The sequence below is a fragment of the Falco punctatus genome (genome assembly GCF_963210335.1).
Source record: "Falco punctatus genome assembly, chromosome: 1".
In the NCBI taxonomy this organism is placed as follows: Eukaryota; Metazoa; Chordata; class Aves; order Falconiformes; family Falconidae; genus Falco; species Falco punctatus.
The window spans coordinates 41,623,824-41,646,282 of record NC_137580.1 but is presented as its reverse complement, the minus strand read 5'-3'; the positions used below and the strand labels follow the sequence as shown (position 1 = coordinate 41,646,282).

General features: G+C 39.5%; 1 protein-coding gene across 1 annotated transcript in view; it reads right to left on the bottom strand.

Moving 5' to 3' along the window:
* Nucleotides 1-18,965, bottom strand: part of CTNNA2 (catenin alpha 2) — a 557,331-nt gene extending 538,366 nt beyond the window's left edge. The window contains exon 1 of the mRNA XM_080398303.1: nucleotides 18,670-18,965. Coding sequence (XP_080254429.1) covers nucleotides 18,670-18,751 — 82 coding nt within the window. The 5' untranslated portion in view covers nucleotides 18,752-18,965. The remainder of the gene's footprint in view (nucleotides 1-18,669) is intronic.
* Between the last annotated feature and the right edge of the window lie 3,494 nt (nucleotides 18,966-22,459).

Below are 22,459 nucleotides of genomic sequence, written 5' to 3'. Positions count from 1 at the left end.
AAACTGATAATAATAAATACAAGGAAGAATATCTTTGTGTTTTTCTGAGAAAAGTCTTTGCAAACATCATGTGAACATACTCCATCAGAACTCTCTAAAAACCTAAATAAAATCAGATCATAACTGTACTGCACTGTAGATCTGAGGTAAGTGATCAGACAGCGTCCCTACACTAATTAATAATTAGAGCTTTGAGTTATAAGAAATAATTGCAATGAAGAATGGATTTCACAGGGCATTCTGAGTCATTTGATGAGGTGAACGGATTTAAGCTACAGAAATTTCAATAAAATCAGGAAAAGTCATACAAATAGAAGCAGAAAATATGTCAGATATTTCAGAAATGAAACCACATCTTACAAAGCAGAGAGTCTAGAAGTGTTTGTAGAGGTATGGAAAGCCTTCCTTACAGTCAAAGACTAAACAAGATCAATTTATTTAGTTTATCCGGGAAAAAATATGATGAAGTCACCCTCTAATCTAGAAATAGGAACATGGAAAGAAGACATCTGATAAGGGGAAGCTCTTTAAACTAGCTGACAGAAGCATGACAAAAGGCAATGGACAACATCATTTAAATAATTTGGGAAATAAACCACACATTTTTAAACCACGGGGGTTCTGTGTAACAAACTACTAAAGCACGTTATTGATTGCCCATCATTTTTTAAGTCTTTATGTTGGGATGTTTTTCCAGAAGATTCCTAACACTGCTAAAAGTTATAACCTTGATGCAAGAAGTGCTCAGTGAAAGTATTCATTATGAACCATACCTAAGGTCAGACTGGGTGAACATAATGGTGTATTCTGAGTTTATAATCTATAAACCTTCAAAATTAGGCCACAATTTATGCACTTCTTTAGCTTCTGTGATAAGTTGCATTGTCTTTTGAGAAAATTAAAGTAGATAATTCTATTGTTTTCCTTTTCATTTTGTGGCATCTTCTAATCTAGCTGTCATGTTTGTGCCTGCTGAAAAGGAGAGTTGGTATCATTTAGTGCTTCACAAACACGTGGCATATGTCCCTAGGCTTCATTTTATACACTATAGCTCACTGATGCTCAGAATTAATATCGTGTCCTTCATTCTCCCACACATCTCACTTCTTTCCCACCCCCCACCTTTGATTTTTGTCCCTGATATTTTTAAGAAATCCAGAAAACTTCCTGCAAAGCAACTGCACCTAAATACTCTTATAATCTTGATTCCTGTGATATGTTGGGTTGTGTCTGCATCTATTGCCTGCAGCTGAAGTAGCGGATACAGTTTTAAAAGTCTCGAATGAGAGTACTCTGTGTGGGAATATTAGAGGATGTTGCTAAGAAGAAATATACTGACAGTCAGATCAGTTTAGTGAGCAGCAGTCAAGAAATTAACAGGGTTTGCTAATATCAGGAGTTTATAGTTGTTTTGTTTAGTAAAAGTATTTAAGACAGGCTGTTTCCATATAGCAAGGCAAATGCAGATATTCAGCCATAAGGGTGTGTGTGGAGGGTGCCTTAAGTTGTGCTCATCAAGTATTGAAAGACTTTGCTGAGTAGAGGTTCAGTAGCAGAAATCTTCAAGAAGATACATCACTGCTAGTAAATGTAATTGGTGGGAAATGATTTTTAACAAATAATGCAGGAACTGGTGGTAGCTTTAACAAAAAGTTCTGCTGGCAGGGACTCACTCACTCCAACCCAGTAGAGAGTTTGTTGTTAGAAGTACTTGCACTCACATTAGAATCCTGACTATCTGAAATCAGCCAGATGTAATGGCCCACTTTGAAAGAGCAGGGAACATTAAACAGATTGGCCAATCCAGGGCAAATAACCATACTCAAATTTATTGAAAGATTATTCACCAAATAACATATCCTGCAGTTAAATCCAGTGGGTTTTGGTCTCCACATACTAGACTCCAGCCTGTGGTTTCAACTCAATAGCTTGATTCTGTGAAATATGTCTTTGGAAGACCATAAAACCAGTAGACATTCTGGGGCAAGGACTACATAAAAACAGAAGCAACATCAAAATTCTTGTTCTATAAAGAGGAGGGATACCAGTACACTAACAGTATGACTCATCCTCCTTAACTTTAGCCATCCAAAGGGTAGGTGTTGAATCAGTTAGTCATCCCCTTTTTGTCACTTGTGGAGGAAGATGTATCCTGCCTGTTTTAGATAGCTACTGTGGGAACTGCTCTTTAGAAAGACTTCCCTCTCTCCGTTGCTGGTGGAGGACACCCAGGGGAGCAGGCACGGGAAAGCTACATCTTCCAACCTAAATCTAGACACGAATACTTTTCTTAAGGTGAACTCTGTGCTAAAGCTAAAAATCTGTGGTTCAGTCTGTTCAAGGTATACACACAAGGGTACGTTGATTTCAGTGCCTACACAAGTTTCAATTAAAATAACTAAACAGAAGAGAAAGCAAGGCAGAGCCAGAGGCAAAGTAAAATTAAGTTAGCCAGGACCTCAGGAATCACATTTATCTCTTCAGATTATAACAAAAATAAGAACACTGTACTAATCTCAATGAATTGAGACACAAGAAAAATTGCATCCAAGTGAGACGAGTCAACCAATACACTGTCCTACTGTTACTGAGCATTCAGAAAAAAATAAAAATCAGCAGAGAAAGTATAAAAAAGGCAGTGAAAGAGAAGTTTGGATTGGCATGGGCAACAAACAGGAGGAGCAGGAAGCCACTGCGCAGCATGAAAACCAGGACATAGCTGCCATCACGGAAACTTGGTGGGATGACTTGCACAAGGATGTCCTAAGGTTGTGCAGAGAGAAAACTGGAGTTTCCAAAGCACAACTGGAACTTAATCTGGCTACTGCCATAAAAGATAACAAAAAAACTTTCTATAAAGATATTGGCAACAAAAGGAGAGCTAAGGAGAATTATTGGATGCGGGGGGGAAACAGGGTGACCAAGGGTGAGGAGAAGGCTGAGGTACCTCATGCCTTCTTTGCCTCAGTCTTCAATAGTCAGACCAGTTGTTCTCAGGGTTCCCAGCCCTCTGAGCTGGGACACAGGGACAGGGAGCAGAATGAAGCCCCCACAATCCAAGGGGAAATGGTCCGTGACCTGCCACACCACTGAGACACACACAAGCCTGTGGGGCCAGGTGGGATCCCCCCAAGGGCACTGAGGGGGCTGGGGCAGTGCTCACCAAGCCGCTCTCCATCATTTACCAGCAGCCCTAGCTCAGCGGGGAGGTCCCAGCTGACTGGAGTCAGTCAGTGTGACACCATCTACAACAGAGGTCCTCAAACTTTTTAAACAGGGGGCCGGCGTGCGGATTAAGTGGCAGGAAGTAATCTACGGCTGCTTGGTTCCCCCCCCAATCCCCGGCGGGATCGGTGTTCTTTAAATACCGGGGGCCGGATTTAGGACCCTGGGGGCCGTATCTGGCCCGCGGACTGTAGTTTGAGGACCCCTGATCTACAAGAAGGGACAGAAGGATGATCCAGAGAGCTACAGCCCCGTCAGCCTGATCTTGGTGCCAGGGAAGGTTATGGAGCATCATCCCAAGTGCCACCAGGCGGCACGTACGGGACAGCCCGGCGATCAGGCCCAGGCAGCGCGGATTGATGACAGGCAGGTCCTGCCTGATGGACCTGATCGCCCTCTGTGACAGGGTGACCCGCTCAGTGGACAGGGAAAGGCTGTGGCCGGTGTCTGCCTGGGCCTTAGTGAAGCCTCTGGCGTCATTTCCCAGAGCATCTCCTGGAGACACCGGCTGCGCGGGGCTCCATGGATGGAGCGGCCTCAGTCAGTCGCAGGGGGCACCGAGCCGGGGGGAGCGTGGCTGTGCCGGGGGCGGGGGGCTCTGCGGGGGGCTCCGGGCAGGCCGGGCCGAGGGGCCGGGGCCGGTGGGGTGGGGGTCCCCAGGGCTGAGTGCCGGGCCCTGCCCCTGGGTCACACCAGCCCCCGGCAGCTGCGGGCTGGGGGCAGGGGGCTGGGAACTGCCCGGTGGGACAGGGCCCGGGGGGGCTGGGCGGCAGCGGCTGGGCATGAGCCCCCAGCGTGCCCAGGTGGCCCAGGAGGCCAGCGGCGTCCCGGCTGGTGTCCGAAACGGTGTGGCCGGCAGGGCCGGGCAGCGCCCGTCCCCCTGCCCTGGGCACCGGTGGGGCCGCCCCGCGGGGCCTGGGCTCAGCGTTGGGCCCCTCACGGCCAGACAGACACTGAGGGGCTGGAGCGTGTCCAGAGCCGGGCAGGGGCTGGGGCAGGGGCTGGGGCACCAGCCTGGGGGGGCGGGGGGGTCAGCCTGGAGAGAAGGGGGCTGGGGGGGACCCGGTGGCTCTGCAACGGCCTGGCAGGAGGCTGTAGCCAGGGGGGTCGGTCTCTGCTCCCCAGGAACCAGCGACAGGACGAGAGCAAACGGCCTCACGTTGCGCCAGGTTTAGCGATGGACTTGGCCATCCTGGGTTAGCGGTGGGAGTCGATGGTTTTAAAGGTCTTTTCCAACCTAAATGATTCTATGATTTCACATTTTAACAGCTCTCTGATTCAGAATGATTTGCTGCAGGGTTTGTATTGATTTACAATTATTAGACAGTTATTGTAATTTATGTTGATAAAGTGAAAAAGCAATAAGGGAGTACTGAAAATATTTATTAAATATGAGTAACTCTGTAGCACTTGGGCATTAATCAAAGTTGATCATCTACCATATATGTACTAATAAACAATTAGAAAATATTTAACCTGAAAACACAACAAGCTGATAGATTACCTCCTTCAGGAACAGATAGACTTAATGGGAAATTAGAATTATTTAGCTTGTGATACAGCAGAGGATTTAAGAGTGGGAAGCAATTTTACTGTGTGATTTTCTTTTTTAGTTTCTGAGTTACTTCAGAAAAGAGTTCTAGAACTAATTTTGTTTCTTGTCGATTTAAACATTAACAATCCTGGGGTTTGCAAAATCTTGAAGATATTTATAAGGGTGAGTCAGATACTCTATTGTATAATGTAATCAGGTGGCTTTCCTTTATTTTAATGCAGAAAGCATAATAAAACTTGGGTATGAGAACAACAGCATGAGAAAAACCCAAAGGAACTAAGTCATATCAGCACTTTGTTGCTGGTGTCAGAGAAGGAAGTATTAGGGGTCAGTTTAGCACTTGCATAAGTTTCCTGATTAAATGGAGATCAAATGATCCTTTGTTCAGCAAATGGAGCAAAAGACTGGGCATGATTTTCTGACCAGCAGAGCTAGTCTCTTGCTAGGCATTATCTGCAGGTTAGGGGTCTGTTTTCATGTTGACCTTATCCTTGAAAAGGTAGAGGGGTGCTGGAAGGGACATTGCCTGGAAAGGAGTTAATCCATTAATGCCTCCTGGTTGATTAATTTTCTGCTTCAACTCATTTTAATTCTCATTCTGCTGATTGTTTTCTTTGAAGAAGGCCATTTGTAGAAAGGTTATCAGCTTCTTGGAAGGACATACCAAAGCCACCAGGCAAAAACCTAGTCCACTTTTCCAAATGAAATGAGGTATAAACAGCTGTGGACAAATCCTGGCATCACTGATGTGAATGGGAGTTCTTGTGTCAATGAAGACCAGAATTTGGCCCTGAGCAAAATGTTTCAACTCTGAGTGACATGCATATTACAAGCATTTAAAACCGGTAGCTTTTAACTTAGGAATAGGGAAGGAAGGAAATGGGCTATTACAAACCATATTCTGTGATAGTGAGCCATGGAACGAAAAGCCAATGGTAGTAGGAAACTGCTGTTAGCAGGAGAGCATAATACAGGATGTGAAACATTAAGCTTTATAGATATTGGAGACTCACTACACAGAAGTTAGTTATAATTACCCGAGGAAATTATAACATTATGGTAGATACCGAGGACATGTATGATGCATTTATGAGAAAGACATTAGTATGAATTGCAAAAGCTTTGCTTAAACTATCTTAACTAAAAGTCTTTCAAAACCTCCATTAACACGATCTTTAGAAAGGCTGCAAAAGTTCACCATGCACTAAAAATTTCTTCTGCAAAGCTTCAATCTGTGAACCGTTATAATTTAGCTTGTGTGCTATTTGGAAATTAGAATTGACCACCTATGTAAATGGAGCTGTTGCAGGTAGTTGTTGCATTATACGGAAAGATTGCTTTTGTTATCCCCACCCCACCCCAGTTAAAACTGCCAAACTGCCAGACTATACTGCTTACTCACAGGAATGACTCTTCATGAGGATTTTTATTTCCCAAACACAATATTGATACAAAATACATTCAATTCTTACTAGGTATTCATGGCATACGCTGTAACAGTCCATCTGTTACTAACACCCTGCTATGCGTAATGTTTAAACTGTGTGGCTTAGGGGTAAGAATAGTTAGGATTTTTTTTTTTTAAATCACACCTTTAATTTTCTTAGGGTATGGGAGGAAAGAGAAGGTGGCTTGGCTTATGTGTAGGTGCTGCTGAAGTGTGTGTTTTAATATTATCAACATGAGGTGCAATAGCAGTACAAGTAATAATTGAGCATAGCTGTAGATTAGGGGGACTGTTAGGAGAGATGTGGTCTTAAAACACAGAAATGTTATGCTATAGTTTCCCTGATGACTCTGCTCATAGATGTAATTAATGACAGGACTATAACTTGTCTGTCTTACTATATACCGTGTCTAGTAACAGCAGCACCAATGGTCCACGATTCCTCTCACTATCTCACTTTGACATTCACAGATCTACTTCTGTTGTTCAACATAAAGATGTCAATATGCAGTAAGGGATGAAAGTGTCTTTTAGTTCATGCTATTTAGTAAATAAATTCATAGACAAATGCAAAGCTGCAAAAGATTACTTTAATTTCTTTTTCTCTAGAAGAACCACATAGCCAGAGTTTCCATTTATGTCTCTAGAACACTGAAGGGGGTGGGCAGTGAGAAAAGACATTGTAGGTACATGTAGTGATTTTGTCCATGGCAGCATTTTAAAAATGAAACAAAAAAGTTAATCAAATACATGCTTTAATGTGGTAAATTTTAGACAGAAATGCTGCTTGCCCCCAAGATTTTTACACGTTCCAGGTGGAAGTTCCATGGCCTCAATAATTCATCAGTATCTGGAGATAGCACAAGCCCATCAAAGGTGCAGGAATTATCCCAATCCTTCCTTTCTGTTGCCAGTAGAATACACAGCTAACAATTCCCAAAGCCTCCCTCCAGCATTCCTCTGTTGGATTCACAGAACATGTCAAAGAAATTATTTTTCTCTTTGATTACTGCAGCAAAATAAAAAGCACTGAAAAAGCAACATCTGAAAAACTTACATTGCAGTTACATGAAAAATTCAGCTCCCTGTAAAAAAGCACAATAACTAGGGAGTCACAGTTGTTACTCCTTGTTACAGCACTTTATTATTACAATGCCATTTGGAGACCTTTACAGTATGAAAGTAAGAAAGAGCAAGTCAGCAATCAGCTTCATAGGCCAATAGACAAAGATACATCAACTCCAGCTGTAGTGCATTAGGACTCCACAGAAGTTCTCTTTGTTGGCTGAACTGCAGAGGCCAGAGGAGAACATTTTTCTATCCTGTTGGCTTTTTCTACCTCTTTCCATCTGGCAGTGGCACTTGGAAATGTAGTTCTGGCTTTGAAGATCTAAGATTTAGTTATTGTCACAAGTAATCATAGACAAATCTATATATACAGCTTTAAGTGTACTTCAGTGCTTAAGTTTTACTAAAACAATTTGGAATTAGGCACCTAAATACCTTTCAGAAGCTTATAGATCCCTTTCAAATTCTGGTGGCACCTTTTTTTCCTTCTTTTAAATTTCTAAGACAACAAGAAACATCTGTGTTTGTGGCTTTATTTTCAGCACTGCCAATTATGTGCTGTTATAATTAGAGTCAATGAGAGGTGTGGGCTCTTACTTCCCCTGTAAAAACCTTATCAAATGAAACAGGCATTTTACTCCAGCCTTCTCACTTGATTCAGCACATCACAGGTGCAGGGTGGTAAAGATGTGAACACACTTTTTGAAGACCTGAGAATGAGAAAAGAAGGGGGAGCTGGTCTTGGGCATTAAAAGTGGTGCTACAGCCATTTGGTCACTCTGGTTTTACGGCAGGGCTAAGGTAAAGGTGGAACACACACACCAACCCAGAGAGCATGCTGCCATCCTGAACAGTGCAGTCTCGGCTGTGCAACACCATAACTACAAAGTCCTTTAAAGGTCTGAAGATAACCTCAGCCCACATTTACATTATTATAAATAATAATGCAACAATTTTGTGATTAGCTTGACATTTTCAATACAGAAAGACATCAGAGGTCAAGAACTCAACATTCCCTGTTCAACACATACTATTTCCCTTTCTCCCCTCAGCTACCAGTGCTGCTACTAGACTTGGCTGTCTCCCCATCACACCGAATTGGCATTTTTTTTTTCTCTGCAGTGGACAGCAAATTCAAAAAACAGCCGTGTGTATTGTGGATAAAAAGACAGGGAGGGAATGTAAATCAGCTGGGAAATTCTGAGATTGGAAATGCTTGTTTATAGCAAAGGGAAACTAATGGGTCTTACTGAGTAGAACAGTGTTCACCTCTGCTTTCTCACCCCTATTACCCATCAAATAGGACTGCAGTTACATGTTTATCTGGGGAAGGATAATGAAGAAACTGTGAGCAGAAAACAGAGAGCTTGTTACAAGTCAAAGATTAGCTCATGTTGTAGCCAAGACATCTCCCTGCAAGCAATATAGTCACCAGAGCATAAAGCTATGTTTTACTGTTCAAGGTGCATTCAGTACTGTAGCAATACTAGAAAAATACACAGCTTTTAATAAGAAAGCAGGATAATGGTTTTCCTATTTGGCTGGAAGATTAATCTACCCACAGCCCCAGTTTGCCGGATACTCAATAGGAAAACAGATTCCTTCATAGAGTTGTTTGTCCCATCAAAACCCAAGTGACTGAATTGTCTTTGGGAGGCAATCCTCATTCACCTAAATGAGGGGGTTACACACCAGATGCCTAGTTTGGAGATTGCTGATTAACCTGAGAAAATGCAGCATGAATACTCTGAAACAATAGTGAATTTACCAATGGAGGAAGTTCTGACTTGCATTATACTCTGCAAAATGCTATAAATGTAAGTCACTAGTAGCACATGCTGTTAAGATTCATCCTCGAGTATCAGCAGAAGACAGTATGTCATAAAATACCATTCAGGATACAAAAGAATTACAGTATTATTGAGTCTTTATGGCTTTGGGATGGTTTCTAATTAATTATTCAGAACAACAACAACAAAAAAAAAAAAGACTAAAACTGTTGGTTCCCCTTGGAAATGCAGAACAAAGTTATTTAATGAGCCACCATAAAATATAAACAAGTTCAGCTGGCATTGTGCAGATAAACTCAAAGAACTTTTTCCAGATAATAGTTTAAAAAAAAGGGCATACTTCAGAAGTTATAATAACATTACCTCACAGTCCAGCTGTTTACATTGTACTTTTGGCTTCTTTGAAATTATGCCAAAATAAAGTAAATTTGAATATTATCTTCAGAGAAGTTCTCTATGGAATAATCAGCAGAATGCTTTTCATTATAAGACAATTATATCATCAGCTTCTAATGATCAGAATGCAGAGCAGCTGATTATTTTCATAATGCAGTTACTTCATAACATTTCAGAAAACTCAGCTGCATGCAAACAGTTCTCTCCAAATACCTCATTTGTCTGATTAATCATATGATGGAAACTCCTCTCTCTTGCCCTCTTCTAAATGTTCACCTGCTTTTACTATGCTTCCAAACCTGGTCATTACAAGAATAATCACTCAGGAGGAAGGAGGAAGATGGCTTGTTTCTCAAAATGTACAGACTGATCCTAATGGGCAGATTTTCAAAGTGAGGCAAATGCATTTGTTCACAGATATTTGCCCTTGCCATTTTCTATGTGTGCAAACCCCAAGGTATGCATACCAATCAGGTATTTGTTCATGGGGTTTATTAGCTTACAAATGCAAATAGCTGACGTGATGCTCCATTGTATACACACCCAAGTACTTGATGTGTCTAGTGGGTATTTTTATATACAGACATTTCCAAATAGCTGACTTTAACCCTCTAGTCCTCACTGTCAATACAAATCTCTAAGGCTTTTGCTAATAACTGCTGTCTTTCATGTATATTTTAAAATAACTGTAATCCTAGTGGAACTAACCACATAAGAAAATATGAAAGGCTGCAATATTTGATTGTTCAGAAAGATCATTTATACGTAGATGCTGGAATAAAAATAATTAGCACTTCTAGGGACTTTCAGGTGAAGAACTGAAACCTTATTTATAAAAAATGACTTGGTCTCACAGTCCATTCGTTTTGCAAAACTCATTCAAGATATTATGGGCCATTGTCCTCACTATTTAGGCTTTTGTTTGTTGGGTTTTTTTTAAGGTGCTTTGCTAAAGTTCACAAATTTTAAATGAGAAGGCCAAGAACAGGACTACATCTCCAGACTCCTAATCCCTCTCCCAGATAGATAACCATGTTACCTCTAAGGATAAATAGCATTCTCAGAAGGTGAGAACTTATGAGAGAAAATATTTCAGGCAAGTCTACTGAAGCATAGACACAATGAGCATAATATTTACTTGAAAGGGAATCTGAATTAAATGCACATATGAGAAACAGATTTATGAGATTTTAAAAAAGAAAATTATTGTAACAATTATAATGGTAATAACAATGCTATTAAAGATAAGACTCCTATTGTAAATGCCTGCATCATTTTGGGTGAATAATTTATTCCTTTTAATTTCCTTAGACCGAAAGTATGCAGATCATCAGCTTTACTCAAAAGAGTTTCTTCACAATTTGGAAGGGGGAGAAATTTGTAAAATTGCAGCTACTTAAGCTTAAAATCTAATTACAGTTAGTGAATCCCCTCTGCCTAACATTTTATTTCATATTGGTCCAAGTCACATGTGCAACACCTGGATTTCTCTACAGCTATTAGCAACTCTGCATTTTAATTTGGCTAGGTAAGCGATGAACAGCAAGCCTAGGCCAGGTTTTTAAATAGAACCATACACTGAATGCATTTTTACCATTTCCTATTTAAGAAAGAAAAAAAAAGCCAGTGATGAATATCCCTGCCTGTGCTTTATTCTGGGAAGTATGGACCTCACTTAGGAAAAATAATTTGGTTTAAAACAGCTTCCACTTCCTCCCTGAACATTTCTGGAAAAAACCCAAACTTATCAATACCTAGTACAGATTTTCCCCGCATCCCACAAAACCCCTTTCAATATGTGACACATGGTTCTGCCCAGTGGGGGACATCACATCAGGAGCATAGAAACAAATAAACAGCATAATTTTTTCTACAGCTTTGGTTCCAATCCAATGCATTAAACAAGCTGAACTGGCTTTTTATACAATTCAGTTGTAGATTTGAAGAACTTTTGTAACAGGGTTTACCTAAAGCCAAAGTAATTGGGGAAAAAATGGCAAAGGAGAAGAAAAAACCTGTAAGCCAAATAGAGTTCAGAGGGAGCTTTTGTCTGTGCTGTAGAAAGAGATGTACATGCTTGTTGGGTGGCTTTTAATGGGTTATTAGGATGCAGGAAAGCGTTGTAGGGAGCTTTAGCTAAAGCTGAGGATGTTCGTGACTTGAGCTGTGGAAGCTACAATCCTTTTGTCCTCAGTATGTCCGCTGCTGGGTTTCAGGTATACATTGAGAGCTTTGCATATGGCAGACACGTCCTGTTGAATCAGTAGGACACAAACATATTTCTAAATGTGGAGCCAAGCTGCCTCTGACCAAGCAGCAGGAAAGATGCTGCCTTTTCCCTCCATGTACTAGCAAGCAGATTTGGTGAATATAGAAAAAGTTTTTTTCAGGATTCTCCTTCTTGGGAATCTCCTTCTCAACTGCTTTTATTCCTAGCAACCCTGGGAGATTGTTAGTTGAATGCCTTCTCATTTTCTTCAGCACCTTAAATCAAGCCATTTTCAGTTAGTAATTTTTACACTTTTTTTTTAAGCACATTGTCACCAAAAGATTGGCTGATTTAACAGAAAACCTACATTTGTAGCAAATAAAGCATTTAGACAATAATTTTTGAAATATCTAAATAAAAAATACCTATTTCTGAATATTTCAAAGGACACAAACTTTTGATAACATTTAAGGGAATGAAAGTCTTTTGTATCTTTCCAAAATAGCATGGGAAACATATTGATGTAATGTAGTAACTTCATGTCCTACAGGAGAGGCCAACGTACAGTAATAAAAAAGCATATGTATCCTTCATTAGGCGCTGTATGTGCATGTTGTTTAATGAAGTGTGTCACTGCCAGTGTACAAGGGAAAGAGCACCCTGCGCAAATCTCTCTTTTCACTCAGCTGGACTTTTGCCACTGGTTTCAAAGACAGCGTGTTATTTCATAATTAGAGAAAGCCAAGCAAACCCAGAAAAATAGGTCATCATGTTCAAAACAACTATGATTTGATGCTTCTGGCCAGTTATTTTTGTACACTGTGATTAATTTAAATTAATTTAATTTAGCTTGTTTTAATAATTGCATAACTTTTATCCGGATGCCCATGCCAGATGGCTCAACCATCCTGAAAACAGGAAGATGCTGTAATTGTGACAGGGTAATAACATTTATTTACTACAAGTCTGACTGTCTCTGATGCTCATCAGAGCTCTGTGATACTGTGCCTTGCAGAATACTTCAGTGCATTTCACTTTCATCCACACAATCTTTTTTCTCTCCAAAATTATTTGAGTAAATTTGTTTTTTCAAAGCACTTTTTTTCCCTTTTGTACTTCTTGTGAGAACTCCACCAGGTCTCCCAGTTCTGTGTTCTGCCTCTATGCCACTGCAAATCATCGGCATTACTTCAGGGTTAAATAGGTGTCAGGCTCAATTTGTGGACTAATCATTGCCTGGATGACTGCTATACTTCAGGGATTCTCTCATAACACTTGGATGATTAATATATCTTCAGGTTGTTAATTCCCTGATCCAGAATTGTGGAAATATTGTAACCCTAAGTTGTTACAAAAAAATCTTCCATTTTTAGAGCTGGAAAATCAGGAACTTTCTGCTTCCAATTGAGCAGCATTTCCTTTGGCTTGTTTCTGCTTATTTAATTTACATTTGCACACAGTAGGAAGCGAAAGTAATTTTTAACCTCAGATATAACATTAGTGATTTCTAATATTCCTCCTCTCAGACGGGCGAGAGTAACCTCATTTGCCCATGTGCACCCCAAAAATTCATGCCAAAACTCTTGCATGATTTTTCAGAGACTGAGTGATGTAAGAAATACGGAAATAGTACTGAATTAGCTTGTTTGAAGGGAAACATCTGTATTTTGGAGCAATTTTTGTGCATTCAGGTTAATTTCTCTTCATTACTACTTCTTTGCAATTACTATAGCGCAAGTCACCTGCCCTGGCAGTTTGTGACCACCTGGATGCCCTTAGGCACAGGGAGGATGGGCATCTGCCAAGTGCACTCCTCTGCCAGATGACACATTTGTGCAAGCTGCTGATGGCTGTGGTCTTGGAGGAAGTCAAATATCCATTCTTTGCAGGTAACATAGACATATCTGCTGTTCTTGCCCTCAGAGAGGTCACAAGTACAACTCTTGAAAGCTTCACCTGGAACAGGAACAGGAACCCAGTACTCTGAACACAATGCTGACTATCAAGCCAAAAAATAGTACAAAAATTACCAATTTTCTAGAACAATCAGATGACCATGCTGGTTTGCTATACTAATGGAAAAAGAGATAGTTATAAACACACATCCTTGAATATGTTGATCAAAAAGTTTTGTTGAAATAAAACAAATCCATCAATATGCACTTATTTGGGCCATTTGATGCTGTCATGCCCATCTGTGTTGTGCTACTGGAGATCCAAGTACTTCTGTCAAACAGACAACAGGTCCTGTAGAACCATCTTTATTCCTCTCTTCTACTATATGTGACAATTCCTTATGGAAAAAAACAAATAACTTTTATGAAACTTCTTAGGCAATAGGGACAGTTTTTATTGCTGAAGTAAACCAAATACTTTCCTTAGGAGAACTGAAATCAATTGTTTTGAGAAGAGAATTCATTAGCATGGACCAAAACCTATTTTCACTGAAATCAGATCAGTGGGAAATTTGCTATGCATGACCAGGGGTTCACATTCTAATTACAATTAATCAGTTATCCGGTATATTTGGCTGCTTTTTTTCTCTTCACGAATAATTTGCAAATCACACTGATTTTCTTCCATACTTATTTCTTGTTTGTAATTGTTCAATGCCTAATTTAAGCAAACACATTTTGGCTCATGATGTGTTCATGCACTATTTATTTAGATTTCAGGGTTTTGTTGCTGTTTCTGAATGAGACATGCTACACTTCTTCCTTTGAATAGATGTATGAAAATTTCAAAGTGGGGATAATTCAAAAAGAAATGATCATAATTCATTTGGAACACTCATTTTTTTTGTTTATTGACCAAAGAAAATGTATTCAGGTTTTGATTTTCCTTCCCTGTTATTTATTAACAGTCACAGGGAAGAAAAATATGGAAAAAAATAAAGAAGACAACAGCCCAAAATACTGACGTGTTTGGTTTTGGGTTTTGGTTGGTTTTTTTTTCTCTCTTTGAAAAAACAGTGACTTCAAGATGCTGGGAAAAGTGAAAAATAAGATTCCTCAAGAAATGGCTGTTTTTGTAAACAAAAGAAAAAAATATCTGTAAAGCCTTGTAGGAGGATAATGAATAATGAATGACTAATACCAATAATATAATACTGTGCACATGAGAATATAGGTGCAGAACTGCTGTTCATTGGGCAAATACCTGATTATACAGTTTTTAGTAATAAAAAAGGAGAAAGGTTTGGCTGAATTGAATAACCATTCAGAGTCTAAATGAATGTTTCTGAATGCTGATTTTATAGCATTTAGGCAGCTCCAGACTTGCTTTCTTGGGAACAGATAATTGGGATATGATCCAATGCCCATTGAATGTAAATGGGAAAATTCCATTGATATGAATGGACTTTGGGTCAAGAAAGGATATAATGAAATGTAAAATGAAAAGAATCACTAGTTAGGGCAAGCAAAACGAGTCCATAGGTGGGCTCTTGTTTATATGTGCATAAGCCCCAATTTTCTAAACAGAACTCTGAATAGGTGTCAGTGCTGGGGTACTGGTATCCTGTGAACACTTCGCAGGGTATGAAGCAGAGACCTTTAGGATTTACATTTGAACAGGGCTAAATTCTCTAACCACCTCCAGTTTCCTATATCACCTTCTTTCTTGGAATTTTCACAGGTTTCATTTAAGTCATTCAGGAAAATTTACAAATTAACTTTCCAAACATGTTGTATCGGATACCCCATTTTGCCATTGTGGTGTCCCAGGCTGATTAATTATCTTCTGTAAGTGCTACGTGTATCTCAGACTTCTGTTTTACTGAATTTTTAGTGTTACCTCTTTGTTGCCTGAGAGTGCACCTGCTTCTAATTATATGCAGATGATATACAATTACATCTTTAGAGGGATTCAAATGACAATGTTTCCCTGACTTTTAGTGTTGCCTTTCTGACATAAAGCTCTGGTTTAGTACAGGTATTAACCAAGCTAAAATCAATTAATCATATAACTTAAAATACCTTGGCTTAGGCACTGCAAATGAAAAAAATTGATAGCTGGGGCCTCTTAATTATGAATTGGGCAAGTATCAGGGGAAGATTGCATGAATATTTTAATTTTAAGTGCTTTTAAATCACTATGGTGTTCTTTTCAATAAATCCCATTCTCACAGATGACTGTACCAGCAGAATTTTGGAAAACAACTTAGGAATTAGTTACAGCCTCATTAGAAACCTAATTCTATGATTTACAGTCATCTAAAAAGTATTTTTAAGCATATAAAATGATGTATTTGAGCATCACCGAGTCTTTGAATACAGAATCATTACAATCAAATGTTGACTAATGAGCCATAGAAAATATTCAACTATGGATACAAATAATGTTTTGCAAAGAAATCATAACATAGATCATTCAAGAAACAGAAATAGGTAGAATGCAGAAAATACTTTTCCTAAAAGTTATTTATTTCTTATTATCATTTTAGTAGATATCTAAGTATTTTCTGCATGTTGATGGCATGTATAGGACTAGGACATGTCAAATTGCATGTGTGTACAGAAGCATTTACTCATTGCATACTCTATTACCACTGCCACTTTCAAAGCAGAAATGCATCAATCCTAAAAAAAACCCTCCGAATTCTCTCCTACTGCCAGGTGTCTTCGTCTACATGCTGCCAGATCTGCAGGCATGGTGCCAGGATGATATGTCAAGCCAGGAAATACTGCATTTCCACTAGCTGTCTCAACCTTGATAAGTAGAGATTAACGGATGCTTCAAGTCAATTTTTGATTTACATAAACCATTTTGGAGTGACGTGATTAATGTTCAGCCAGAACTGCGGAGAAGTTTTTGTTACTTAATAGCTGTGCAGTATCCGTAGTAACAATGAAAAAATAATGTTAAGAGTATATATAGATTGGGAAATGGCATCTGTTCCTGGTAAAGAACAAGAAGTTTACTGACAAACCAAAAATATCTGTTGCACTGTTTTGGCATAATTTATTTATACCTCATCTATTAGCTAACACAGAAAGATAATTGTCTTTCCTGGCTACCCTAGCCTTGAGACAGGGATTCCTCTACTACATTCGAATCAGACACAAATATTTATCTACAATGTCTCTTAACTCACACAAGCACCACAGGACTGATCAAAAAATTCTGGATGAGGGTCTTGGCTTCAAGTGGAAGGTGGCTGATGAAATCAGGTACAACAGCCGTAGCTTAGTGGAACACTGATAGCTAAGTTTGTACTGTGTATTCCATTAATACTTATGATTCATTCTATTTAGCTGGGCAAGGCATGCACAGACCTGTGCTTTAAAAGGGTCTGGCTCAAATGAAGAGGAAAATGGTTGTTTCATTAGATGGTGGCTTTCATCATTTCATTCTCCCTGGTAAAAATGCATGCAAACCTCTGGGCTAAGTGATTACTAAATGATGCTTTCCACATCTGCCCTTCCGTTACACTTTCTGTCCATCTTGTCCACTTATCACAGAGGGTAACTGAGGCTTTGGAGCTATTTTTTATCATTTTCAGTGGAACACAATTGACCTTGTGTTTGTAGAAATCTTCCTTTGACCCATCCACTTTAAGGAAGAAAACACCTCCGGTCAGTTTATAATGGTGAAAGAGAGGGAGAAATATGATGATATTGATGAAATGGATATAAGAATACTTAGGCTGCATTTTAATTCAGTCATGGTGAGGTTTGTATCTAATAAAATCCCTCTCAGGAAATTTTTTAAGCTGACCTCTTCAAAGTAAATCACAGCATGATTCACTGTACACCACACAGTCAGTTTTCATAATCACAGTGTGTGAGATAAAGTAAAATTGCAGTGAGGCTAACTATGATCCCACTAAGAATAAGCAGAGAAATTCACTTAATGTTCCATTTTTTAGGAAGAATTGGTGAGGATGCATTATATTGGTTCAGAATAGGAAATGGGAATCAGGATTTTGGCATCTGGGTTCTAGCATGGCTACCATCTTTATAGACGTGATTTTGCTAATGAAAAGACCATGGTTCCTCTCCACTTGTGCCTTTCTGTGATGGTCTGTGGCCATTGCTGCACTGCCAAGTAATGTGATTCTGTAAGAACAGATCTATAGGGCAAAATATTCTGGGCTGAGCACCCAGCGTTCATGCTGTATATGTTTTAAGTGTTTTCATGCTGGTGTAACACTAGTCCTCCAAACATAATGTGCAGCAGCTGCTCCAAAGCCAGTCCATGATGTGAACTAACATGCACTAAGCAGACATAGTTCAACTGCAAATCGAGTGGTTATCCAAAAGAGACATGCCACCTCTTTGGGCCTGACCTGAGAGGATAAGCTGATATCGTCCACGGATTATGAAACATCCTGTCACATGGCAATATTTAAATGATGTGCAAATATGCCTTTTGATTCTGTAAATTGTGGGTGAATTCCACACTGGTGATCTGAGAAGAAAACATGAGTCTTAATGCTGAGTTTTACACTGTAAGATGATTTGCAATAAAACCACTTCAAAGAAGAAACAGCTTTAAAATACTTCTTAACTTAAGCTCTTCTTCCTTCTGCCCAGACTTAATGCAGTTTTATTTACTTTTTAGATAGGGATCCTCTTATAGGATAGTATTGGATGGTTGCCTCAGACAGGCTCTGTTGAAACTATATTTGCTTACTGCATATGGCATGTTATGAGGCTTAAGACAACTTTTAAAGAAAGAAAAATCAACTGCAGTTGCTGGTATTTTCAACCGTATGGTCCTAATTTCCTCAGATTCAGAGATCAAAACACAGAGGGGGAGAATGCTGAAATATCAGACTCATTTATACATTTTATAACAGTGTATTCGAGATAGAAAACAGACCCTTACCCACTAGTGGTTTGGGTGCAGGCAAGACAAATAGAAGTTGGATACAATTTTTTTTTTCTAGTGAAATTGCATAGACAAAAGGAAACAAGAAGACACAGATCCTTCCCTTCCTCACCCCATTCAGACCCACCCAGGTATCGCTCCTCACCTTGACAGGAATGGCTCGATCCTGTTTCTCCCCAGGAAAGGGACATCACTGTTGAATTGATTGCAGCTAAGGCTGCTGGCATATGCCAGTGTTCTTCACATTAAAATCAGACTTTTTTCCACTGAGACACTGTGGGAAATACGCATACGGGCCTGTGGGAGTACAGTCAAACTCCAGAAACAGAAATGAAAACAACATCATAGTTATTTATAGGGAAGATCCTGATGAGTCTAAGTCATGAGTTGGACTGAATCACTTTCCTGTTTTTTTTTTTTGTTGTTGTTGTTGGTTTTTTGTTGTTTTGTTTTTTTTTTGTTTTTTTTTTTTTTGTGGGGTTTTTTGGGTTTTTTTTCCACATCTTTGCTTAAGTTCCTACTGCCTCATGTCCAGTTATCTAAACCGGTGACAGATGGTAAAGATGTTTGATCTGTCCTTGTACAATTTACTCTGTCAGTACATGTACATTTTACCATCTGTGTAAACACTGAGAGAGTGGGCAGTGAAGGGGGCTACTGTTCCTTTCCTGATAGCAGCTGAACATGTCCAGGCTGGAGAAATAGGATGGACCTGTGACAGACTGAATTGTGCTTTATGGGCAGACTGGAAGACCTCTGGGAAGGATGATCTTTTTGGAAGGGACCCAAAGTTAACTTACGCAGGTGATGGGAAAAGGAAGACTCCCAAGAGGACAGTTTTTCAAAGCAGGTAAAAAACCCAAAGCTGGAAATCAGTACTGGGGAAAGTAACCTACCCTGCAGGGACATAAGGAGCAAGCAATTTTACAGTCTTCAGTGTCATCGATCTCACCTAGCAGACTGGAGATTTCCTTATGTATAGAATTCTTTTGTTCTAGTTTAATGGGTTTGTTTGACAATAAACATAATGGCAGCACTTATAAGCCTTTAGTCTCTGTTGTAAATAAGCATGATGCCCATGTATTTGTACAAATGAGTGACAGAGGTGAGACTTTCAGCTCAGACTGTAGCTTTGTAGATAGCCTTTACAACCCTCTTGGAAAGGAAGACATCATCCTTCCAATTTGCTTGAGGTTCCTTCTCCTCTACTCCTTTCAAGGTAACAACTGCAAGAGACACACAAGGGAGAACTGCTATCCTTTGCCATTTTTTCTTCCTCATTTTGCTTTCAGTTTGGTTGCATTCCTGTCTTTTCAGCTTAACTTCAAAGTACTTTCTCAGAATGATTCCAGAAAATGAAGTTCTGGTCTCATGTTACTAGATTTCTGCTGACTTCAGAGGAGCTGTAATTTTGCCTGTGTCTTATCTGGTCTGGTGGTAAGCTCTGTTAGCACTACGGGAGAGGGAGGTGAGACTTCTACCTATCGTCAGACTCCTGAATCCTGAGAAAACAAACCACAGAGCCACAATAAGGTCAGCCACCTATATTCATACCTGATCAAAAGGCATTTTATTCCCAGGTGTTTCAACAGCAGTATCAGGTAATGTCTAGGGAATTTGTTGCATTTCCATAGCAGCCAGTGACATGAGAAAGAAGAATTTAGAAGATAAACAGAATGGAAAACACAAGACTGCAGAAAATACCCTGTTACAGGAAGAAATCCTGATTTGCACAGGTGACTCATCATAACACAAAAAATCTCCCACGGAAAAATCAGAGGATGCAAAATTATGTGGAAGTAGAATCCACAAACATACCTGCACACATACACATTCAGACACACTAGCCCACTCTCCTTATTTTCTTGAAATATATATTCATTTACAGTTGTACAATGTGTGGGTAAAATGTTAGCAAACCAGGGTGGCTCTCTGAGTTACCCCTGCAAAGGTGCCTAATTTGACCATCATCATATTCTATACATTTCATTCTCTTATGTATTCCCTCTTGTTGTGGAAAACACTCACAGCAGTGTTGATACCTTGCAAAATTATACCAATGCCAAGGCTGCCCCAGCACCAACAGCTGACAAAAACGGGCTTGTTGCTTTAAGGTGAGTTTTTACATCAAAGTAATTCTTCACAGGGAAAAGAAAGAAGCCACTATAGCTTCTGACACTTTGATATTGCAATCTGTAGCACTACATACTACATAATCATAGGGGCCTTTAAACATTTCATCTCATTGGCCTTGTGCTTATTCTTATCAAAGTGGCTGTGCACAACTCAGCTTTCATTAAAAGCAGAAAGGTTTTCATCATGACCTTTTTTAACACTTTAACTTTGAATTTGGAAATCCTTAAATGCAATCAGCCCAGAACCCATTTTTACCAAGGCTTTCTTACCACTAGTTCTTCTTTGTATTCTTTTTCGTGATGGTTATGTATCTCAAAAGAAGAGTGTGGTGAATGCTCAGCTGCCACTAGCTGTGATTGTGTTTTAGCAGAAATGGTTAGCATGAAGAACTTCATTCAGTGTAGAAAATAAATAAATTCCCACATGCATTTCAGTGCCTGCCAGAAATCATCTTTCTATTTACAACTGAATGACCCGAATTACCTTTTTACATATATAGATGAACCAAGACTCTATAGGTAATCAAAAGACCATTGCACAGTTTCAGATGCTGATCTCTGAAGTAGAATAGCAACAAGTCCAGAACTGTGTTTAATGAAAAACTCAGGTTTCAAAATATATTTCCTAGTCTGATGCAGAACAGGACAGAAGTTTTGCAAAAGTGTTTTCAGTTCCATATACAAAACAACCCTGTGCCTTCCCTAGAGTACACTGACAGTCTGGTGTCTGGAGCCCTACTCTGAGGTGTGGGATGACTGGGTTATATTTCCCCGTCCTCGAACTTTTAATGTTCAGGTATCCACCACATAACTTATTATGTGCAAATTCCCCAGCTAGCTCCATTCTGACAAGAATTGGTACTACATAATGCAAAATGCATATTTATCCTTTTTTTTTTTTTTCCTTTTTTTTTTTTTTTTTAACATTTTATTATGGTATATTGAGTCCCATCATCAGGCCATAGTCTGGAACTGGTGAGATTGCAGCTGTTTGTGGCATGCATCACCTAAATTTATAGAGTGCCTTCCACTCTTGATTTTCAATTGCAACAAGCCACCAAAGATGTGCTGTTCCACAGCTTTGGGCTATAAGTCACAGGAGTTAAAGTGCATAAAGGAAGAATAAATTGTTGGGGTTTGGGGTTTTTTCTGGGTTTTTTTTCTGGGTTTTTCGGGGGGGGGGGGTGTTTGGTTTTTTGGGGTTTTTTTTTGTTTTTTTTTTTTTTGTTGGGGTTTGTTTTTTTTTTTACTTTAAATTGAAAGAAAGTCATAGCTGGGGTAGAGAAGAAATAATAAATCTGTTTCTGGAACAAATAGCAGCTCTCATGGTTTCCAGCAATAAACTCAGGAAGAAAGGCCTAAAGACATGAACATTTAAACAAGTTGAAGATCTTAAAGAAGAAATGACAGTGGATGCTCTGAAAAATCTTGCCAACTTTCCAAGAAAGCCTCCTTTGTTTGTTTGGGTTGTTTTTGTACAGGAAGGAGGTAGAGGGAATGAAAGCATTTTAAATATGGGCTTCCTAAACACATGGGTTGAGGTAGGAGACTGTGCTTTCATACTGGTTGCATGCAGAGAAACAGTTATTTTAAAATTTTAAAGGGGAAGCTGTTAAAAATAATCAGGGAGCAGAAAAACAGAGTAATAATAAAATAACAGCAGAACCTCTGAAATGTGAAGCTTTGGGGAAGAGTAAACAACCAAGAATATGTCACTGGTAGATGTTTCCCTGCCATAAAAAAATGTTCAGGAAGAGGATGTCACCCATATCTCTTTTTCATGCCTCCTCTACTCCTTGG